The sequence below is a fragment of the Rhamphochromis longiceps genome, linkage group LG23 (assembly GCF_057381845.1).
Source record: "Rhamphochromis longiceps isolate RC_006_pf linkage group LG23, R_longiceps_female_GT1.1, whole genome shotgun sequence".
Taxonomy (NCBI): domain Eukaryota; kingdom Metazoa; phylum Chordata; class Actinopteri; order Cichliformes; family Cichlidae; genus Rhamphochromis; species Rhamphochromis longiceps.
Window position 1 is genome coordinate 1127546 of NC_140578.1, and position 23280 is coordinate 1150825.

General features: G+C 42.2%; 1 protein-coding gene across 7 annotated transcripts in view; it reads right to left on the reverse strand.

Annotated features, from left to right (window-relative positions):
• Positions 1-21344, reverse strand: part of myo9bl (myosin IXb-like) — a 58509-nt gene extending 37165 nt beyond the window's left edge. For 3 of the 7 annotated variants that reach the window (XM_085399177.1, XM_085399183.1, XM_085399182.1), the window contains exons 1-2: positions 20937-21344; positions 105-325 (exon numbers count right to left, since the gene is read on the reverse strand). In XM_085399177.1, the coding sequence (XP_085255303.1) occupies positions 105-262 (158 nt within the window). In that variant the 5' untranslated portion in view covers positions 263-325; positions 20937-21344. Of the gene's footprint in view, positions 1-104; positions 326-12598; positions 12615-20936 lie in introns of those variants that run through there. The other 4 variants (XM_085399181.1, XM_085399179.1, XM_085399180.1 and 1 more) reach the window with 2 other exon arrangements.
• Between the last annotated feature and the right edge of the window lie 1936 nt (positions 21345-23280).

Below are 23280 nucleotides of genomic sequence, written 5' to 3' on the forward strand. Positions count from 1 at the left end.
TAAATAAGTTGTGCAATAAGTTTGTGCGCATAAAAATAAATGAAGCAACGACAAACTAACTAAACCGTTGATGCTGATGTTTATTTTCCAGGTGAGATACTCACTTGAGGTTGCAGCAGGTGGATGGGTAAGCAGCCAACCTCGGATAGATCTGGAGCGTGTATGAGCGGCCATCCTGATCGACAGGGTTAGCTTGCCCGCCTCCCCCGCCTCCCCCACCTGCAGTCGTTGCCATGTTGGCAGCGCCATCTCTGACACTCATTCTGAGCCAGGGGGTGTGGCCTCAGCATGCCGCACACACCGCTTCTCTCTCACTACGCAGCACCTGAAGAAGACAGATTACAGATAAACATTGGTGTCAAGCCTAAAGAAGACAGTGCTGAGTTTCCCACAGAATAAGACTACACTTGTGCAGCTGAGGCATGTTCCAGTGCAAGGATGAAAGGAGTGACACTACCTTTGCAGACATTAACAGGTGATGGTGCATGTGTCCAACCCAATCATATGGTCACAACTGCACACATCCATTTGCCTCAATCTGAGTGTGGCAGGCAAATATCTTCAGTTTGCCTCCTGCACACCTTCACACAGGAGTCAAAGTATTTCCAGTATAGTCACAAAGTATGTGAAAGAGGCCACCTCCTCCCACACGTGACATGTTAAAATAAAAACTCTTCTCACATTGTCCAGAGCTTATTTACGAACATGACTTTTTGAATTCCAATATAAATCGTTTTAGCGTTTCACAGGTCTAAACAATGAATCAAGCACAAAGTGAAATAGTTTCTCTTCAGTATCAGATTTCATCTGTGGAATTTCACCCACAGAATTTCACTCCAAGTATCCTGCTGATTAACCTAGCAGACAGCTCTATATAAGTAAATGTAAGAGTTTGGTAGGTCAATATATGTTGATTTAAATATATTTGACTGAAAAAAAAAAAAGCCCTTCCATGTTTGCGGTCTTTAAAAACAGCTCAGTCATCTAAGTAGGTCAGACACATCCATTTCAACGAGAGAGAAAACGACGCGTTTGTCAAGCATCAGATGCATATTATTGTCACATCACTTACGTCACACGGCCTTGCTAGGGAAACCATAAGTTGCAGCTGCAGATGCTGCACAGGAATTCAACCCTTCCGCTTAGTGATAGCAACAAAGACACAAATGCTGAGAGCACTTAGGGAAAGCCACAACTGGGCTAATGACTGCACATGATTCAGTCTTAAAAAACAACTACAGTAATGTATGCTGCACCACTTGGTTCAGGTCTAATTAAGTTAAGCAACTCTGGACCACAACGACTCATCTCTATCTGCCAATGACTTGATTTTCACTGCTGACATGTTGCCAACACAAAACAGTCTTTGCACAACTTCCAGCAGATCACCGAGAGCTGTTCACTCCTTACTATGGACTTGACTGACTTCATCACCACGGGGAAGCTCCCAGACTCGCCCTCATGCTGTAAGGGACAAACGTCTTCATGACGAATCACATGATTGGCACAACTGCAGTAACATTTACTGCAGTTAAACTGCAACACAGTCAGACACCGGCTCTTTCAAAGCATCGGCTAAACCGTTTAGATGTAATATTGCAGTTCAACAGCATCATCTCATCGTTCCAAAGGTTTATTTAAAAAGAAAAGAAGAAACCACGCTCTCATTTCAGGTTACCAGTATATTAACCAGTGAAACCTGCCTATTTTTATCACAGCAGAAGATATGTGTATTTAGGCTGTAAGTATGGGAGGTAGGTTATTACCTGCATTAACATGTTTCAATCTAAAATCTATTTAAAAGCAACAGCTTTGCCCACACAGCAGACCCTGAGAGGAACTTTCTGCAACTTCTTGTTGCACCATGAAGTGATGATGATGATTTTAGTGCTCTGGCAGTTTAAGTCTTTTAATGGAAACTCTGTCTCCATCATGGGCTTTATCGCCCGTAAAGCAAAGAAATACTATTTAAGTGACATAGTGTCCATGTGTGAGACTATATGAAGGGAGGCGTGACTGCAAACAGGAACAGGAGAAAAACAACATTATTACTCCTGCTGCTGGAGACAAACATCGCTGTGACCATCATAAAAAAAAAGAAAAGAAAAGATGGTGATCTGAATTCTCTCAGAAATAAAGTTTCTTTAAAGTTTGAGGTTTTCAGTCAGAGTTTTTATTGGTTCCTTGATGTCTTTTAAATAAACTTTGTATGGCTTTAAATCTGTTTGTGTGTGTTTAGCTGTATCTTGAAGTGAATTGTATGACATCAGCTGGGACATTATTTTAACCCCACCCCCAAGTTAAGCACTTCTCCAGTTGGTGGACCACACGTGCTGCCACCCGGGTTTTCTATTGGCGGTTCCCCTGTTAAAGTCAACAGCGCCCACGCCCCAACAGCATCGTTACAGACTCATGCAGAGCCTAACTGCATCCGAATCATTGTAAAGTGTCACTTCTTTGAATCTGTTTACTTTAGACTAAAACAACTCTGGAGATGTATGAGTATCTCAGGCTGGCACGATGACAGCTTTACATCACTGACTCAAAGTCTGGCTGTTATTGCAGATTCATTAGAAGTCACCTGGAGCAGAACTGAAGTAGTGCTGAGCACTGATTCACTGTAACATCCAGCTGGGTCACAGCCAAAGAATATAATCCAAGTTAATGCTGTCTATCACAAACGTAATGCAGAACAGTGATCTACAGGTCAGCTGAGTGTGAATCACAGGAGAAGCAGCTGGGTAAAGTTTGCAGGTGATGGATCACGTAGCGTGGCTGTGCATCAGTAATGCACGCTGCGCTCGCTGCGAGCCCCCTCTTGGGGAAACGTGAACCTGGCTTAAATCGCTGCAGGGTGAACAGCCGGCTTTGGTAAACCGATCCTGGCTCGAGTCCTGTAAGTACCAAGACGGATAGTTTATCATTTCTGTCATTGAAGCAGACGCAAAAAAAGGGAAAGTTTTACTCACAGAAATCCCCAAATTAAGCATCGCTACAGAAAGGAGGCACTGACACATGAGGTTTCTCAATTATGAATGATTAATTTCCCCATCATAAAGTTTGTTTTCAATTAAACTCTTTGGTGAATGACAAAAATCGTGAATACAGAGTCAGTCTGCAGATAGTTGGCTAGCTCAGATAAGATGACATCGCATTTCATGTGCACAAAAATCCAGTTGTGCAACGGTAGCAAAGCCAATGTTCTGGCTTTTCCCTGACTCGTTAATTGCAGGAGTATCTGCTGAAGAAAGAATAATTACACAACAATTAGCATCTCATGAAGAAATTCATGTTTTGGATTAACTAAGAAAGCAAAGCAAACCACACGAGGCTACCCAGCAACTGATGTGTTCTAACCAGTTAATCTGGAGCCTTCATTGGTCGTTTGTGTTTCCTGCAGTTTTCTTTTGCCTCTGTGATAAATGAGCATCATCTGTTCACTTTAAGTTTAACTGGAAAAAAAAACATACAGCAGGGATTAACTCTATAACGCGTACAAAAGAAACTACATAATATAAAATGGAGAAATACAAAAATGCAACAACAAAGACATCTTCATGAAGCCAAGTCTGTAATTATCGAGGCCACAGTTGAGAATTAGAGGAAAAGGAGAGCAACTTCAGACTCATGAGCTTGTGGCTCTGCCAGGCTTGCTGACCACAGTCCCAAAAACATGCAAGCCTGTAAAATGCCAAGGCATGCAAAACTTTAGAGACCACAAAGGACAGCACAATCATTATCCTCCATCATGAGCTCCGTCTGGTTTGAATCTTTCAATAACTCCTGAGCGGCTCTCTCTACGCTAGCTTTAACAGAGAAAGCACACGGCTACAGTATCCGTATGCAAGGCACGAAGATTTGCAGCTCAATTTGAGCAGCAGTGCACAGAAGGAAAATCAAATATATCTTAAAATAAAAAAGGTAGTGACAGAAAAAAGAGAAGAAAAAAATCTGCAGACACAGGCAGGAAAAAGTAAACATCTACGAGTGGTCTCAGGGGACAATCAAAGGAGAAAGAGGCTTTGAGATAATAAAGCTTCCTCCCTGCAGAGGAGATCCTCGGTGACGATGCCACGCATTCCTCAGATAAGACTGTGGGGCGTCTGCTTTGCGTAGGCTTAGCCTGGCACTTCAGCTGCTTACGAGGGGCTGATAGAGAGGGGCTTTTTACCTGCTTACTGTGGGCAGCAGAACACAGTAATAACAAGCTCTGCTGCTAATTAAAATCAGACACCGCTCACCCCCACCTCTGCATTGTCCAGCCAAATACCAAATACAGCTTCAAATACCTCGGAGTTCACATCACGCAGGACCTGTCATGGTCCTGTCACATCAACATGAAAAAGGCCCGACAGCGTCTCTACCACCTCAGACGCTTGAGAGACTTCCAACTGCCCTCCAAGGTGCTCAGGAACTTTTACTCGTGCACCATAGAGAGCATCCTGGCGGGAAACATCTCAACCTGGTTCGGGAACAGCACCAAGCAGGACAGACGAGCTCTACAGAGGGTTGTGCGGTCAGCTGAGCGCACCATCCGCTCCGAGCTCCCTGACCTGCACTCAATCTACAGCAGGCGGTGCTGGACCAAGGCCAGGAAGATGGTGAAGGACCTCAGCCATCCCAACAACAGACTGTTCTCTCTGTTGAGGTCAGGAAAGCGATTCCGCTCCCTGAAGACCAACACAGAGAGACTGAGGAGGAGCTTCTTCCCGCAGGCGATACGGTCTCTCAATCACACCACCACACAGTACTGACCCACACATGTGGTTCTTACACACACACTGGACTTTCTGGACTTTGTTTACACTAGTGGCTGCTGCACAACTACACTGCGTGGTCATCTGATTGAATCCCTTTATCACTTAAGTCACTTAAATAAATCACTTTAAGCATATTTGCACTGCACAAGACACACATGTGGACTGCACAACCCTGGACAGTATATTTCTTCATTTCCATTTATTACTCGTACAGCTGCTGTTATTGTTCTATATTTCTTCATATATTCTTATATATTTCTATATTGTGTATTTTGTTGTACAGTTATTTTATTTTTAACTTTAAGTGTAAGCATTTCACTGCATACAGTACTGTGTATGACTGTGTATGTCACAAATAAAATTTGAAAATGGGCTTGCAGTAAATTGACTCAGCTGCACGAGCAAAATGTGACTGAGCTGATTTGTTTGCATGCAAAAGCATGAGAAACCCAGGAGAAGTGACCCATTTTTTTAGTGAAAAGAAGCCGGCAGACATTTAAGTGGAGGCTCGCATCAAATGTTGATAATAGGGATGCAGCCCTCCTCACTCAGAAGGCTAGGCAGGCTAACGTGGGCCCTGTGGTTACTACCTCAGGTGTTAGCAGGAGCTACAGTAGCAGCGGAGGAAGCCAACAGCAAAGCAGACATTTCAGGCTGCTACACAAAGAGCTCTTTGGTTGTTTGCAGCAGCTTTGTACTCAAAAACACTTCTCTCTTGCTCAATTGCTCCTTTACATGCTTTTCAGGAAGCTTCGATTCCACTTATGGTAACATAAGTGGAATCGAAGCCTCGGTTGTCAAGACGATTAAAAGGATTTCACCTCAGTCATCTCTTGTCACATCCAAAAGCAGAAGCTATCATGTCTGTAAATGACAGCAGTACACAACCGCCTTATGACTAGACCAATGCAAATAAATCTAAATAATGAAACAACTCTACATTTTCTAATTTTCAATGCATTTATCTTTTGTTTAATTTTAAACAAAGATTATGAAAGCAGTGGTTAAGTCATTCATTTAACCCTGGTATCTGCAGATACTCACAGCCAAGGTATCAGTATCATATTAAAAACTGAAGGAGCCCAATAATCTTCATTTCATGGGAAAATAACAAATAGAAATTCATAAGTAATTGTAGCAGGTGCAAAGGTTTGGACATCCAGGGGAACATCTATTTAATAAACCACCTCCTGCAGATATTACAGTATCTCAACCCAAGAGGCTTTCTAATGTTGATATATTTATTTTCCTCGCCCACTCATTACATGTTCATGCACAGCTTGCACAACTATTCAAGTCAGTTGTGTGGTTAACATTTCATTGAGCTACGCTGTTTATACTAAATATTTCGGTTCTTCTAATACGTCATGTTTCAGACGATTTTAAAAGAGCGATGATAAACACGATCCAGGAAAGAGTACAGAAGAAGTCGATTACCCCTGTGACAGACTGCACAGAGACCAAATAGCTTAATAAAACAAGCACTTCATCATAACAGAAGCAAGACTTGGCAGTAAAACAAGAATTTTTGCTGGAAAAGTGAAGTAAGCCATCCAGGTCTTAGTCCCTCGCCTGCCTCCATCCACTTCAGCCACATTCAAAGAACGGTCCACCCAGAGAAGACGAGGAACGACGCTGATTAGTGAAGAGAGAAAATAAATATTTTGCCTTTATATGGAAAGTTAGTGTAGCCTTTATAATCCTACTTGGAAACTTGTGGACATTGTGCTCTTTGCGCTACAGACGGTAAACCTGACCCCTAATGGAGCTCCAAACACCAACACACACCCTCACAGGACACACACATCTCAGCCAATTAGTAACAACACACGAGCTGACAGGAAGTGAATGGTTTAATGACACATATGATGAGGCAGAAGGCTCATGAACTTCAAATACTATGGGACTCACAAGGACGCAGGCTATGATGTCAGCAGTGTGTGTGTGTGGACTCCCAACATTCCTCTGCAGCGCCATGAGAAGATGCCTGATGCTTCCCATGAGTCATAGCTGCAAGCAGCTCCCACCTCAGACATGACGCTCCACGGACATGACCGTTAGAGGAGACTGAACTGAAGCTGAGCCTTAGGATTCTTTTTCAGAGCTGGAACAACCAGGTTGTTTACATTATATTTATATTACATCGTCTCCGTTATCTTTTTTATGCTGGTCTATCACACATAGCACTTTACTATTGCTATTCTTGTTTGTTGAGAAGATATTTGCTTTACATATCTGGGATTTTTGTTTTTTTTAAATACACACACACACACACACACACACACACACACTACCATGAGATTTAGCATCTTCTTATACAGATGTAGTGACGCCACGCTTCAGTGGCGCTGTAACAGATTTGCACTCCATACATCTTATATGTATGATGACCAGAACATACGAGACCTACAGCTCAGTGCTGCACTCGAACGCACCGTGTGCAGACCCATGAGCTGCTCACACTACACCTACTGACTTCATAAAACGTACTGAGTGATTGTTGCAATGAGCGAAGATTACACTGCTCATCGTGAGTGTCAAAAGCAGACGCTTGTGGATGTGACTCACCAAGTGACAGTGTAACGAGACTTTGGCAGATTCATACGTCTACGTTTCAGAGTGGAACCAAACTCATGAAAGGTCGGAGAGGTTCAAACAATCAAAGCACAATGAAACGTTTTCTGCAGTTTTGTAAAAACGTTGCATACAGCTCTGCACACGTTTACACCCCCTCCACAAAACCGTGACTGTGTACTTTAGGTTTGTATAGTTTGCTGGTGGGAGTTTTTTTCTCCTTTCAGGTTCATTGATTTCTTACTTCGACCACTTTATTTTTGACATCTATAATTCTGATACAGATATCCTGACAATCCCCAAACCTCGACAAAACGTTAAATAAAGCTTTGCATTTTGTTTTGTTTTTTTTAGATGTGTTTGTGAAGTGGAGGAAATTGTTGAACAATCTGAACATCTGTGTTGAACTTAGAGCTGGGCGATATGAGATTTTTTCATATCACGATATGTTTTTTTCATTTCAGGCGATAACGATATCTATCACGATATCAGCCAAATAACTATATTTGTAAGATTTAAATGTGCCGTTGCTCACAAGTAAAATGTGAAATAATCAGCAGCTTGTTTTTATTTAAATATTTATTTCCCATAATAAGTTCAACAGGGTAGAACTTATTATGGAACTTATTAAGGAACATGAGACTTTTTCAGATAAATAAAGGCAAATATTGCAAACTACACAAAAGGCAGCCGCTAAAGCGTTTAAGTTTCAAAATAGAACAAACGAAACAGACTAAATTGTCAATTCCACTTAGAAACAAAATATTAATTCTAAAAATAAATCTTAGTTTGTTTTACAGAAGAACAGACAAAACTGACTAACTTTTGTCAATATCAAATAAACTGAGAACTAAAAGGAAATTCTCAATCTCTCCTTGTTGTATAGCTGAGCTTTTCAAACAGTTTTAACAGTTTAGTCTGACAAAAGCCGAATGACGAATTAGCGCTTCCAGTCAGAGACTGAGGCTACGTCCACACGTACACGGGTATTTTTGAAAACGGAAATTTTCCGTTTTCGTTGTAAAAAATAATCCCGTCCACACATAAAGGCAGAAATGAAGGAAAACGCTGCTATGAACATGCCAAAGCAGCAGGTGGCGCTAGATTCCTAACCGTGCAGAAATGTTGGCCAATCAGAAGTCTAGAAGCCTCGGTGGGAAAAAGTAAACAAAGCTGGGGCATAGAAGCAGAACCGAGTCGTATGTGTGGAGGGACAGTAACTGTGTGTATATGTAAGCATTTAAACACTGCAGAGAGTAGAATTAACAGTAACAGTATTGTAGAAATTCATTTCACCGAAACAATAACGTGGCGCACAGTGTGACGCATGCACCAGTTTATTGTATTTCCAGACTTGCTTTCGGCACAATTTACAGTGCACGCTACTCTGTTTTTTGTCAGACTTGAAATAGCTGAAATACCTTCACACTACGGAACTTCTATGGCTCTTCCGTTCGACAATCTCTCCGGCGTTGGAACCATCATCTGTTTTCTCTCCGGTCACGCTCGGTTGATTTTTCTAGTCGGCACACTCATTTCCTCCATTACGCGCTGGCTGCTTCCCAAACAAACACACGTGCGGCTTGGCACTTGTGCTGTACGTAGCAAGTCACGCGACGTGACGCTGCGGCTGTGATTGGTTCGGCTCTGCGCTACTTAATTTGGATCGGCTGACCTTTTTTTTTTTTTTTTTAAAGAGGACAAGAGCGCCGAGGTCTATCGCGATAGCTTAATTTCTCTATCGAGTAAAAGTTATATCGCGATACATATCGTTATCGTTCTATCGCCCAGCTCTAGTTGAACTTAAATGTAATCATTAGTTTTACGATGATTTTCTAATGACTTTATCTTCTCGAGTCTACGTGCAGCCGTTACGGGGAGCATCTGCGCGGCTGGCCTCCATGCTGTCGAGAAAAGTGCCTTTGCTGTCCCGAGGGAAAGCGGAGCTGGGGCCGCCGAGGTATCCATCACCGCTACGCTGTCTCTGCATGACCTAACGGGGATGAGAGGATCTGGCTCTTTGCCAAAGCGAGGCAGCATTGTGCTCTGTGACACCGACGAAAAGGAAGCTCAGATTCACTGTGTGTGTGTGCGTTTGTAACTTTGAATGTGGTTTCTGGCTAATGCTCACAGACGCACTCAGAAAGACAGACAGAGATTGCTCCTGCTGCTGCTGAGTGGTGGTAAATCAGCCTCAGGGCTGAGGCTCTATAGGAGGTGCAGTTGCACCCAAAATGGCAGTGAATGGCTCCTATTAGAGCCATGTGGTCTATTCAAAGACACAGCCTTTTGTTTAAAGGGACCAAAAACCTCAATCAGGGAATTAACTCATCCAACAGTCACCAACTGGGCTGAATAAGACAAGCACAGATATAGAGAGAGAACTGTGGAGAGAGTGGAGGAAGAAGAAGAAAAGGGCACTGAAAGCTCATCTCCTCCCCCTCCGTCTTTAAGCTCCCAGGCTGGCCAGCCACAAACAATAAAACCAGAGCCGAGGAGCATCTGCTGCTCGTCTAAAGAGGAGGATAAAGGAGAGAGGAGCCACAGGGATCCAGTCTTTGACTTGATGATATTATCCCATTCATTCAACAGAGCTCACGGTCACAGTCATCTTCCCCGCTACACGGAAGAGAAGAGGAAGACATTATTAGAGATGATAAACTCAAACTCCGCTGAGAGATGATAAATATTTAACATGACAGCGAGCGCCCAGTTCTTCAAAACCATAACCAAATGAGAGTTAGCCAGCAGTCCACAGCTGTGATGGACGGTGCTAATCAATTATAACATGGTCATCTGAGTGCACCGCATTGATCTGCTACTCCCAATATCATGTGTCTGAGTCATGTATTGACAAACGGGCAGCTGTTCATTTGACATCCCTCGGAGGAAGGTATGACCCCAAATCCCCCACAGAGGTTTAAAAACAACGTTACAGTCTTTGCTGTGTTCCTCGTCTCTCGTCCTGTGCTGTGGAGGAGAGCTGACATTTGTAAACTATTACTTCATGTACATTTCACAGCGCCGCAATAATCCAGGAGGCCCAGGCCACGGCCTTACACTCCCCCTCGTCTCACCAACCGTCAGCCTGATCTGCACTGCTGGGTTTGTAACCGCTCCCTTTGCTGTGCCCCTTTGCCTCCGTCCTATCATTGTCTGTCAGAGAGTTACCTCCAGCTCCTCCCATTCGACCCCCTGCTGGTCACCCCCTCTGCTCCCCACCGTCTAACATTTGGTGCTGCTGGTTTAACTCGGTCCAGATGCAAAGTCTCCTCGAGTAGAGGAGAGCGGACGAGCTTGAGGAAGCGCTCCGGACTATAAAAAGCCAGTGTTCAGGTGTTTCTGATTTACATGTAATGCCTCTTTACTAGTCTGTAACCCGGGCGGGTCAGACCAGAGGGCAAGCACCAGCGAGTGAAGCAGAAAGGTCAACAAAACAGTTACGAATGTAACACAAAATATTAGGAGTGTTTTTTATTTTTCAAACCTCGGGCATTGAGTTGCAACAGCGAAAACGTGATCTTAATGCAAATAAACATGCAAAGAGTATCCCAGCTTTCGACGTGTGCACTGCACAGCCTCCAATCCCAAGGATGTTTCACCTAGAGATTAATCCAAGGAAAGGATGGAGAAATATGTTTCCGATCAGCGCGATGAGCCGAAACGTTAGATTCAAAGCAGCAGCATGCACATGAAGTACACCAGAGCAATGAGGCTGTTGCATGTCTGACATAATGCAACCCAGGAGCTGCTGCTCGGTGCGATTGGCTTGCTGTGGGAACCACGCTGGCTGGTGGCGACACGTTACTCCGGAGGGCTTTCCGGACAAGTCATTGGAGCCACGTACGACTAATAAACCAGTTTTGGTCGGCAGTGAACTCTTCCAGGATGCTGGCTGTTTCTCCTTCCTAGACTAAAAAAGTTTATTACGGTGAAGAGAACAACAAATACCAGCATAACCTCCTTTAATCCTTGAATATATTCTACATTTGACAAAATGGTCAATAACTAATAATGAAGTAAGATCGCGCTAAAATGTTTCCACTCTGTTACATTTTTAGTGATTTATTAAAAAACAAACTCTCGCTTCATTTGATCAGATGCAACTTTGATTTCAGAAGCTATTATTCACCATTTGCTGACATTTGAATCACCAAGTGATTAATAATCTGATTACTCCGAATCATTCATGAAAATATCTGATGACCTCCATGAATTTACTGTACTGTGTCCCATGTCATGGACCGGTTTATAAGGTTTGAGCATTTAATGAGATTTACTTGGAAAAACCCCGAGTTCACCAGAGTTCACAATAAAAGTTTCTATTTGGACTTTTTCCGCATTTAAAATAGGAAGTCATCATTAGCATCTTTCTGAGGGGCTTTCTGGTGTGAAATATGCTGCTTTGTGTTGCTGTGTCCACCTTCTGGATGCAACCTGGTTTACACAAGCCCATTTCGCTTGTGTTTATTAGATAGGAAACGCTTCGCCCCTTCTTAGCGCAATAAACTGCTATCGCAAGCACAAACCTACAGTATGTCATCTGGAGATGTGGGGCAGCTGCAGACAGAAATCAGGAAGGAGAGAAAAGGAAGCAAAGGGAAGGCGGCAAACAGAGGGGATTATTGTACACGCTCACTCATGTGGGCTACCAGCACTAAAAACACCTCCCAAACACATGACTCCATTGTAACACCAGAATAGTCGCTGCTCTGCACCAACTATATGTACAATCCCTTACTCCCACAGCCAGTTCACATGCCACACTCAAGACGCATGCCTTTGTTCATCAGGTGAAATTTAAACAGCCAGACAGGTGGGAACAATGCCACGTACTACAAAGCTGATCATAGTAGAAACAACACAGCAGGAAAGAAAGTGAGATGTAGTGTCTGTGGTTCACAACAGCATGTTTAAACCATTTGGATGCACCTTAAAGCCACTAACAGTACTCATCCAGTGTCTCGTACACGCTTTGACCTCAGTTTCAACTTCGAGAATCGTGTTGTTCAAACACAACCCACGTACATTTCCGCAAAGCTTAACGAACACAAACGTAAGAGCAAAACGACATAAATTTATGACCACTGCCACAAGAACCCCGGATTACGCTCAACTGACGAGACACTAAAGCTATTTTCCAAACAACACATGTTCTTCTCCAGTCCTCGTCTTCCATCCTTAATGGACCGCATCATGTCTCCTAACACTCCCACCTGAGCCAGACATCCTGAATGATTTCTGTGAGATGAAATGCAACTTACATATAGAGCCATTCATCAGTGACCAGTGTCAGACTGCACGGTAAAAATAGAGCAAAAACAAACACGGCAGACTGGAGTTCAGCCAATAGCGTAGCCGAGGTCTACTGTTCCTGCCCTCGGCTCGGCTCTTTCTTTCCATCTCTTGGCTCTTCTATGCCTCCCTCGTCTGTGCTCTTCTGTCTTTGGTTTTTTCTCTTTCCCCTCTCTTGTTACTCTCCACAGCCCTTCAGGCATCCAGTGGTGAGACTAAGCTGCAGTCGGCACAATGGGACACACAGTTCAACCCTTAAACTACAAAGCTGTGCCAACACGTCCACGCTACACACACGAAAATGAAATAAAAAGCTAACAAACGTAAGAAAAGCTGTACCAAAAAATAAATGCAGTTCTGATATGTGGTATTGCATTTTCCAAAGATCAAACTACGTCATGTTTAAATGGACATCTGCTCAAACTGAACAAACGGGATTTTACTTGTGTAAAATTCCCCGTGCTTCACCTGGTGCTGTAAGGAAAGCTGTAAGCAAAAGTCTCAATCTGTGCCACTTTTCCCAATGTCCTCTGTAACACTGGCTTCTTTCTACCCTGGCACAGGCAACAGGAATGATTTGTCACCTAGACTGCCCAGCCTGGATGAAATAATCCTTTTCTTTTTCCCCTCAGGTCATTCCAAAAGGAATGACTAAGGAATGATGCTAACGTCCTCTTCCACCAACATTTAAACAAGTCCAACCCAGTTTCTGCTTTTTGCTCTTTGAAACTTGAAGAATCTGAGTGAAGTTGTTTAAAATGAGCTTTTTTTAAAATGGTAAACTAAAAGAAAAACAATTTAAACTGACCTTTCGTGGTAGCTAAACTACAGAGGTGCCTTCAGTACAACAGGGGCAATAGACACACATTTAGCACTTGAGATAAGGGACAAACGTGCTTTTTGGAAACAGCAATTAAGATTATTTAAGTATTATTTTTAAGTCAAATGTATCTGTGACAAAGGTGATCCTGCTGGTGAGCATACAGGAGAACCAAACAGGTAGAAAAACTAAGATTTCACCTTGTGAACTAGGGCTGCCACGATTAGTCGACTAGTCACGATTACGTCGACTATCAAAATCGTCGACGACTAATTTAATAGTCGACGCGTCGTTTGAAGCTTTGTAAGATCCCAAAAGACGCAGGAATAAGTAGCAGGATTTAAGAGTGTAATAACGGACTGAAACAGAAGATGGCAGCACTGCATGTACAAGGATGCCAGCTGCCGTTAAACACCAAAGAAGAAGAAGCTGTGTCCCAGAATTCATAGCGCAGCCCAGCTCAGTTTCCAACAATGGCGGCAGCTAGTTAGTTTGAATATTACTCTTATTATTCTTTCTGGGTCACAAAATAAACATTTAACATATTTTCAGGCGAGAATGTAGCTGTGTAAACCTCAAATATCTGCTCAGTTTATCAAGACACCGCATATTTTCAAAAGCGCTCCGACGTTTTCGGAGACGTCCTGTTACCCACTAGCTCGATAGCTAGCCGGGGGCTAGGTCACTAGCGCCGTGAGAACACCGGACTCCCGGCTAATCGTTTTCAAACCCACCGCCGTCTTTCGCTATTCAGGTTAAACATGACATATGAGTCACTTAGATAACTTTAAAATGTTGTTGTTTGGCTTTTTTTTAAAATTTTATTTGTTCCTGAGTAAATCGGTTTGGCTGAGATTAAAGTTATAGTTTTTACACAGCTGAATAAACTTCAAACAGACAGCTGATTATCAGAAGTGTGAGATGCTGGAGAATTTACTCCGGTGTCCTGTTATAGTTTAGATAGCAAGGAGTTTATTAAACTTCACCGAAACAATCTGCAAATTTCATTAAAATTTTATAAACTATCATCTTGTCTTTATTGTTAGTTAGCACCGTAAACACTTAAAGCTGTAAGCTAATGATAGTTAGATAAGAGCAGATGCTGCTGGTGTATGCTGTACGTCCAATGGATGATGATCTGATTAGTCGAATAATCGGTGACTAGTCGACTATCAGAATAATCGTTTGTGGCGGCCCTACTGTGAACACACCATAGATTCACTCAACACAGAATGCGACTGGCTTTTATTAACCGTGCTTAACCATAACATTTGACACTCAGGCGCAGAGCAACAGCAAATAAAGCCTCAGGGTGTGTCCCTGTCGCCCATAATCCAGAGCCAAGGGACGGGATCAGTGACCACGCAGAGGATGGAGGGAGAGGTTACAGCTCGCCGCAGCCATCAACCAGTCAGGCTGACAGTAACCTCCTACACAGGAAGGAGTGACAGAAAGACTCCAGCCAGACATGTCAGACTGGAAATCAGAAAGCCGGCTAATATAACAAAACAGCCTCACAGCAGTTTGTGAGAGAAACACAGCCTCTAATCTATTGATTTGTATGTTTTCTACTCAGAGAGTGAAAAGATCCACATTTGATGGCATGAATCATTTCTCTGCTCACACCAGAAGCCACAGGGTTTTATTTTCCTTAGTTGCATAACTTTTATCACCTTATGAACTTAACAAATTGTCATTAAAATTTACGAAGTTTGTTAAGACAACGATCCGGGTTTGGGCTAAAAAGCTGCCGCGTCTCTAAAAGCCTGCTCGCATGGTTGCCATGGTGACGCAAACAGTCTCTGAATGTAAACAATCGTGATGCAGCACGTTGACTTGAACCCAATGGCATACGAAATCACTGTACTTGAACTGCTGGAGGTTTAAGTGCACCTTTTAGACCAATTTGCACTTTTACTATGGAAAATTATTGATTTGTATATTTTGGATAAACCAACAGATTATTACTGCGCCTACACTTAGAACATAAACTGGCACATTCATCATAATCATAATAATCCAAATTAGACTTCTCATCTTGACGTGATGTGTTTGACAGCTGCAGTGATGACTGAGCGAAGAATAAGTCGCAGCAAACAAATGCACTGTAAGTAGGCCATCCATAAACGATCAGCCTGCCTTTTCCTCACTTGTACCCTATCATTACAGCTGGGACTATTTATAAAGCCCATAAATTGAGCTTACCACATTGAAAGAGCAGACTAGGAGAGTTACCAAGGACTTTTTGGAATTGAAACACTCCACCACTCGCCTTCATTTTGCGTCTCTTCGGCTGCTTACATAAACCAACTTGTTCACTCACTCCCTAGTTCAGTCTCAACAAAACCATGACTGCATGCTACAAATGTCAGCTAACAGTTTCTGCAGAAAGCAAAGCTTTTTGCCTGATGTTCGCCACAGAGAGGCCGGAGCTTTTCTGTAACAGACTGCAATGCACAGAAAGCACAAACATGGGCGCATGCTGGTGTCCCAGTTCTTCTTTCTGCATGGATTCGTACTCCCAGTTTGCTTTACCAAGTGAAAAAGTAACACTAAAGGGAATCAGAAAGTCGGACTCATCACAATCAGCTGATTGGTATGTCATCTTTGAGTGATGATGCTATAAAACTGCCTGAGCCCACAAAGAGTCAGAGTGAAGCCCGTCCTCTTCAGTAGCATTGTATGTGCACGCACGCACGCCCGCGCACGCACGTCTCTACATGTCAGGCTCTCCTGGCCAAGCCCTTACCAGTGCCTTCTACACCTCACGCAGTATAAAACATTCAGGTTTTATACTGCGTGACTATGCTGCAGTATGTAGACCGGGTGACAACACACAGCACGAGCATGTTCAACAGCTAGAGAATAAGAGTGATTGTGTGAGCGCATTTAACAGAAATCTGTGCATTTTCCTTTTATTCATGACCTGTTGATGAACAGATATTATACTCAAACAAATCAAATCCCTGCTAACAAAACCAGTAATGAGATTTGATTACGACTTATGAGGAGAGAGTAAGGGATTTTCCTGTGAGGAACATCTGCTGTGGGTGCAACAACTTCCTCTATATATAATCACAGTTTGTACAGTACAGTTTTATTATCCACAGTAAAAGTCCCCAAAATAAATCTGTGATTCTTTCGGTTCAATTCAAGTTTGCCCACTGCTTACAGGATATAGAGATCGCCGCGGTGGCTGATCTATTCGACCTACTGAGGCTGCTCTGCAGTGTCACGGGACTGCAGGTGTCTGCATCATTTCACAGGTAGCTTGTATATGCCAGTACACCAGCTGCATGTACAGACGACGCATGCTGCAACAGTGACTTGTTAGCAAACACAGCGGTACCACAGCCCGCTATAGCTCAACCTGTTCTCCTGTCCTCATTCTGTCAGAAAACTTTAAAAGTAAAAGAAGGATGCAGACACACTCTGAAAAACTGAAAACGCAGTGGATGCAGTGGCCATTTTAACCCAATTTCTCACTCTGATCATGAGTAGTGTGAGAAACCAAATAGCTTCTGAGTAATTCACTTTTAGAAACCCTCCCCCAAAACATGTGACCATGAAAACAGTTGAGATAAGATATACTAGGCAGAGGTGCTGGCCGATCCTCTGCAAGCTACACTGCCGCTTTAGCCGAGTGCCAAGAGAAAATAGCCTCACACGTCTCAAGTCACCAGTTCAAAATAAGATGATTATGAGTAACTAGCTAACCACAAGTAATCTTACATCACATCAATGTAAAAATATACCAGTATATTTGTATTTGCTTTCTACCCCTTCGTAACCTTGAAAAACAACTTCCTGGCTGTGGTGTCGCTGCAGAAAACAGCTTGATAAGCGCAGCGTTTAGAAACAACAAAAGTTCCTGTAATGTGGTTCACTTTAATGATCCCAATCAGCCACAGCTCTGCATTTATTTTACATACATTTAAAATAAGTAGGCCAATGGCTTTGTACAGCTCTATCGGTTTACAAACTGATATCTGTGGGAAGAACTAACACACCGAGTGACATTTAATCAGTCAAAGCCGAATATGAAAGCTAGCTCTCCCGCAGTCCGTGAGAAATAACAGCTCAGCGATATAGAAGCAAATCTTTTACATTCACAATTTTACGCAATTACATCCAACAGGATGTTTAGACAATTAAAATTGAAGGCTGATCTGGAGATGTGGCTGGCTTTAGGTCCCCTCCCCCATCTTTGAACCACTGTCAGATCTGCAGCGGGGTTTGGAGACAACAAACCATTAGTGGGGGCCATATGGCTCTTTTCTTTCAAAGGATGGCAGAGGGCCATTCTGTGGACTGGCTGAACGTTTACATGCATTTTAAGGAGGTCTGTATAATTTTGGGGGGTTTGGCCGTTTGCAAAAATTTAAGTTGGTGGGAATTTGGGTAAAGTGGGGGAAGAGTCCGAGTAATACTACATCTCTGCTTTGGATTTATGTGAGAATAAAGAGCACGGTGTGTTCACATCTGAGTCACAGTGGCATTCATCCCATTTCTGGAAATAGCCAACATTTCTATGAATAGCTATAAAACAGGAAGCATTTTTAATAAATGCAAATCGAATCTTTGAGCTTTCTCTCGGGGATCGGGGGGTTCATTTAATTTTGAACGCGACAGACGGGGACACCGACGATATCCTGATGTTTAACTGGCATCGCTGCGCGGTCAGCAGGTCCCATATAATCAGATCTGCTGTACACACCCACAAAAGCTTCCCATTACAGCTGGAGAATGTGGTTAACACCTTGTTTCAGCAAAATATTACACATGCAGTGACTGTGCACAGAATAAAATTATGAGGTGATGTTTATCGGCTGAGCGGCACAATAAACAACATTAAATCTAATGAAGTCGTGCACATTGTTGTAATCTTACTCTGAAAACTGGTTACAGGCTGTCACTAAAGCATTTTTGTGGCCTCGTAAAGGACCTAACCAGATGAAATTTACAGGGTTAAAAAACTGCACTGTAATCAATTTTGAGCTTCAATATTATAGTTTATATTTTCAGCTAACCAGGTGATGCAGACTAACACAAACAAGCACTAGTCCCCTGCATGTTGGACCTGTTTTAATAATTCACTGGAGATAATGTCACAGGTCTATGTGGGATCAGCCAATACGAGATAAAGAAAGGGCTCCATTTCTCTTTTTAAATCCACATGTTCATACAAAGCTCATCTTCCAGTCATGATTCCTTCTATCCCCAAATAATTTTCAAATATAATGATCCAAGACCCCGCAGTTCCCACACAGTCTGTACTTCAGACAGATATTTATCTAAATAATAAAACTAATAATAAATATAAAGTCTATTCTTAAAGGGTCCAAGAGCTGTTCTGACACTTTCTTTTTGCATGCAGAAGCTTCATACTTCTATACTAATGATACTATACAAGCGAGTAAAAGCTACTCACACATGTCATTGGGACCGTTTCCAAATGTGTCATTTAACATGTACAGCAACATTATTAATATTTCTATACTAAACCTTTTAATTAACAACATGTGAAAATTGTGACACACCTACTCATGCAATGAAAACACTGAAAGCCTCCTGTCAACAAGTTTTTCCCCCACCCACTTCTATAACGCCTGGGTCACAAGGTAACAACTTGAAGCTGCGCACCCCTACACCAGCTGACAGCTATAATTTTCCACTTTCTGGTCTGTCCCCTTATTTCAACCCATTCCTGAGCATGTGATTACCAGCGTGTCAAAAGGAAGTGTGAATGCAAAATTGCAGCAAAGGACTTTCTAGTTAAACCACAATTCAGTAAATGAGAAATGGAAAGACAGAAACAAGGAGGGAGTAAATACTGCGCTGTATGATTACTTTTTCCCACCACTGAGACGGTAGCAGTCGTCACAGAGGCAGTGATCTGAAAGGATTCATTAAGGTTCTGCACACATTTGGACATGACTATACTTAAACAATACTGGGAAACCTCTTTATAAATGTTACCCAGATAACACCACCAGGCATTTCCTTTAAACTGAGTTAACAGTAGTTCCCCAAAGCAGATGCAAATGAGAGGTGGGAAAGTTATGCAGGGGTTGTGATTAGTGATATTACTAAGCCAGACAGTCAGTTAACTGTTTGAATCTTGGCTCGCTGCAATGCAGTCCTGAGATAAAGGCAATATTTAAGCTTGATATGAAAATAAAAGTACCACAGAATACTTTAATACTACAGAAAAAGTATGCGGTCATCTCCCATTTCTTTATATTTTGTCTCCAAGGAGCTAGACTTTCAATTTCTAAATAAATAAATAAATAAAAGTTTTCTGGAGCTGCCTGCAGCCTTCATACCAGACCATCTTCTTATTGTTTCTTTGTTGTGTCACTGACCTATGAATCACTAAAGCATAAAAAAGGTACATAACTCAAAAGATGAATCAGTATCATCCCCACACAGCAAACCTGGCAAAGAAGCCGTTTGTGTCTTTAGGCACTTGTTGATAGCAGCCTGTTGCAAAAACATGTCATTTGGTCCCATTTCTTCAAGCATGAAGTAGTATTTTTGTACCAACAAGGTGAGTCACAAAAACCACTATCACCACCCCAGAGCCCGAACCTGAACATTACTGAAACACCGCGGGACAAAAACGGAATAAAAAGCGATCAGCATCCAAGGACGAACTCTGAACAAGCCTGGAGAACTATTCCTGAAACTACTTTAAAGAAATCATACCAAACACTGGTTTTCAGGCTCATTAGAAAATTGGGCCATCTGTGGTTTGCCCTGTATAACGGACTTAGATTTACAGTTGCACTTTTCCATAAATCGCTGCAACTTTTCCTTCGTTTTCCTACCAAAATACAAGAAACGAGGGTCGACTCGAGCTTTAGCACAGCTCTGTGTACGAGTAGACGTCACCTTTGATTGTGCAACAATAATGAATTAGGGCTACAATCTCTCATGTCTTCATGTGCCACATGCACGACAGTTTGCAACAACAGCTGACACTTCCTGGATAATTCTGGCTGGATTTATGTCACCCAACACAAAACAAGTGGGATCCTTTCATTGTGAGAAGCCCGGTGACAGAAACCTAACCGGGCCCGCGGACACTGCACTGCAACGAGTCTGCCTCGATTCTCGGACGTTCACACAACGGATGCAGCTCCGCTACTGGGTGTCACTGACATGCTTTGACAAACAGACATGCTGCTATCACCACAACCGGTCCAAAAACTGGGAATACTGCCTGATAGCGTGTCTTAAAATGGGGCTTTGAAGGGGGACGGTGAAAGGGTTAACGCATTATGAGCCGCCTCACATTAACTTCCTATAACAGCTCCGTCAATGATGTGCCTGGTAACCCTAAAAATAAAACACATAGCAACAGCAACTAAAGTAAAAACACTACAACACATTTAGGACTTTACTGTAAAAACGTTCACATTAAACAAAATGAAAGAAGGAGCTCGTAAAAAGCTACGAGCTCAAGCAAACTGACTTTAACGTACCTTTGCCGTCTGTTTTTCTCATCGTCGCGGTGTAATCCTCAAAAGCATTCCCCGCGATTCAACCAACTGCTGACAAATAATAATAATAAAACAAAATAATAATCTACTCTTCTTCCCCCTCTCCTTTCTCCTCTGGTGAAAATAAGGCTGATTTACAGCACGCAGGCTAAGAACGGTGAAGTCCCAAACAGACAAAGCTCAATCAGTTTGAAGGTTTCAATCCGAGGAGAAAAGAACCTGAAATGAAAGAGAGGGGAACGCGAAGACCACTTAAACGCGCTCATTAAACAGCAAAGAATCGTTTGGGGGGATAAAAATTCCTCCTTCCTCGCAGGCGGTGTGATTTCAGACCGGCTAACCAGCTAGCCTGTCGCTACTTCCTTTCTCTGTGCCTAAATAACAGCAGCGGCAGGCTGAGCTGAAAAAGTTGAGGGAAAAGGCACACACACCAGATTCTATACAATAAAGACACCCTGTTGCTCACAGGGGTTTGTAGGAGAGCAGCGCCCCCTGCTGGGTTAGCGGTGGTACTACAGGTGTCACACAAAGGCTTTGTGTTTCACCCGCGTTTTCTTGTTGTTTGTTTGTTTGTTTTTTCCGCCTCAGTGGGAGGAGGCACAATTGACTAGTTCACGTAAGCTACATAAAATAGCAGCTATATAGCAAATAGCAGCTAAATAGCAGCTAAAATAGCTAATCTCCACTTTGTTTTGTATTATTTGTATTCTGACACCACTAGTTTTAGTGGAGCGTTCCGTTGTCCTAGCAACAGCGTCTGATTTTTTTTACCCAATAAATATACTCGGGATTCTTTGGACGTCATCTCTGTACAGTCCGTATGTATCTGCTGCTGGGTGATCTTTCGTTTACTATTATTCCAAAACCTTTACACCTGGCCTCACATACAGTAGCGGGTTTTGATAGGGGCGACACGGTCGTGGTGGGGGGCGGCATCATGGCTTCTCTGACGTTCATCACTAACCGTAAATTTCAGACTCACCACTGTGAGTTATACTCTCAGGTAGGACGGTCTGCTTTGGTAAGTCGGAGGAACTCTCATTTATACAGTTTTAAATATAAGGCGATTCTTGGGTCGCTGCCTTCTTATCTATGTTCCCTGCTTGTAATGAAACATGCTGGTCGGTATTCTCTTCGTCCGCATGGTTGCTTGTTGCTTTCTGTTCCATTTGGTAAAAGAGCTTTTGTCCATTTAGCACCCTCGGCTTGGAACAAACTGCAGAAGGAAAATGACTGAATTTATTTCATTAAGTGCTTTTAAATCTAAACTACGAATCCTTGAGGCCAAGTCCATAACATGCAACTGTTTCAATTAGATTGATTGTCATTTTAACTGATTTTTTTTTTAAATTTATTTATTTATTTATTTTTATTTGAATTTTATTGAATTTTATTTTATTTTATTTGCCCGGGCGCCAAACAGGCTAGGACCGCCACTGCTCACATAGCAGAACCTTTCAAGGATCAAGAGGACAATTTAGGCTTCAAAAATTTTATTAAATAAATAAATAATAGTAATACAATTGAACTGAGCCTCTATTTTATAATTTTAATGATAAATCCATCAAACATATATATAAACATATGTGGAGAGAGATAGGATAATATCAATGTTAAATAATAATAATAATAATAATAATAATAATAATAATAATAATAATAATAATGGATTGCATTTATATAGCGCTTTTTGAGACCCTCAAAGCGCTTTACAATGCCACTATTCATCCACTCTCACATTCACACACTGGTGGAGGCAGCTACAGTTGTAGCCACAGCTGCCCTGGGGCAGACTGACAGAAGCGAAGCTGCCATATTGCGCCATCGGCCCCTCTGGCCATCACCAGTAGGTGGTAGGTGAAGTGTCTTGCCCAAGGACACAACGACCAGGACAGAGAGCCGGGGGATCGAACCGGCGACCTTCCGGTTACAAAATGAGAAAATAAAATAAAAATAAAACATAAATAATACAATTTCTTTATTCTATATTACATTTTACTTTAAATATTAAACTCTATCTTTTCAATAACCACACACTTTAGTTTTAAAAAATTATTTTCATATATTTGCCCAAATACACTATTCATATAATAATTCACACTTATGCAAAGGTGCTGTATTCAATTCTTGTGAGTTAAGAAAAACTTTTATGACTATTTAATTAAAAGTGATAAGAGGGCTGAACAGGACAACATGGCTAAGTGGCTATAATAAATTTATTTTTAGATTATCACATGTAGGTTATTGTACCTACTCTGTGTTCAGTCCACTTAAATGATCTTTAATAAACTGTTATGCTATATTTGTTTCAGTTCCTGCTGCTCTC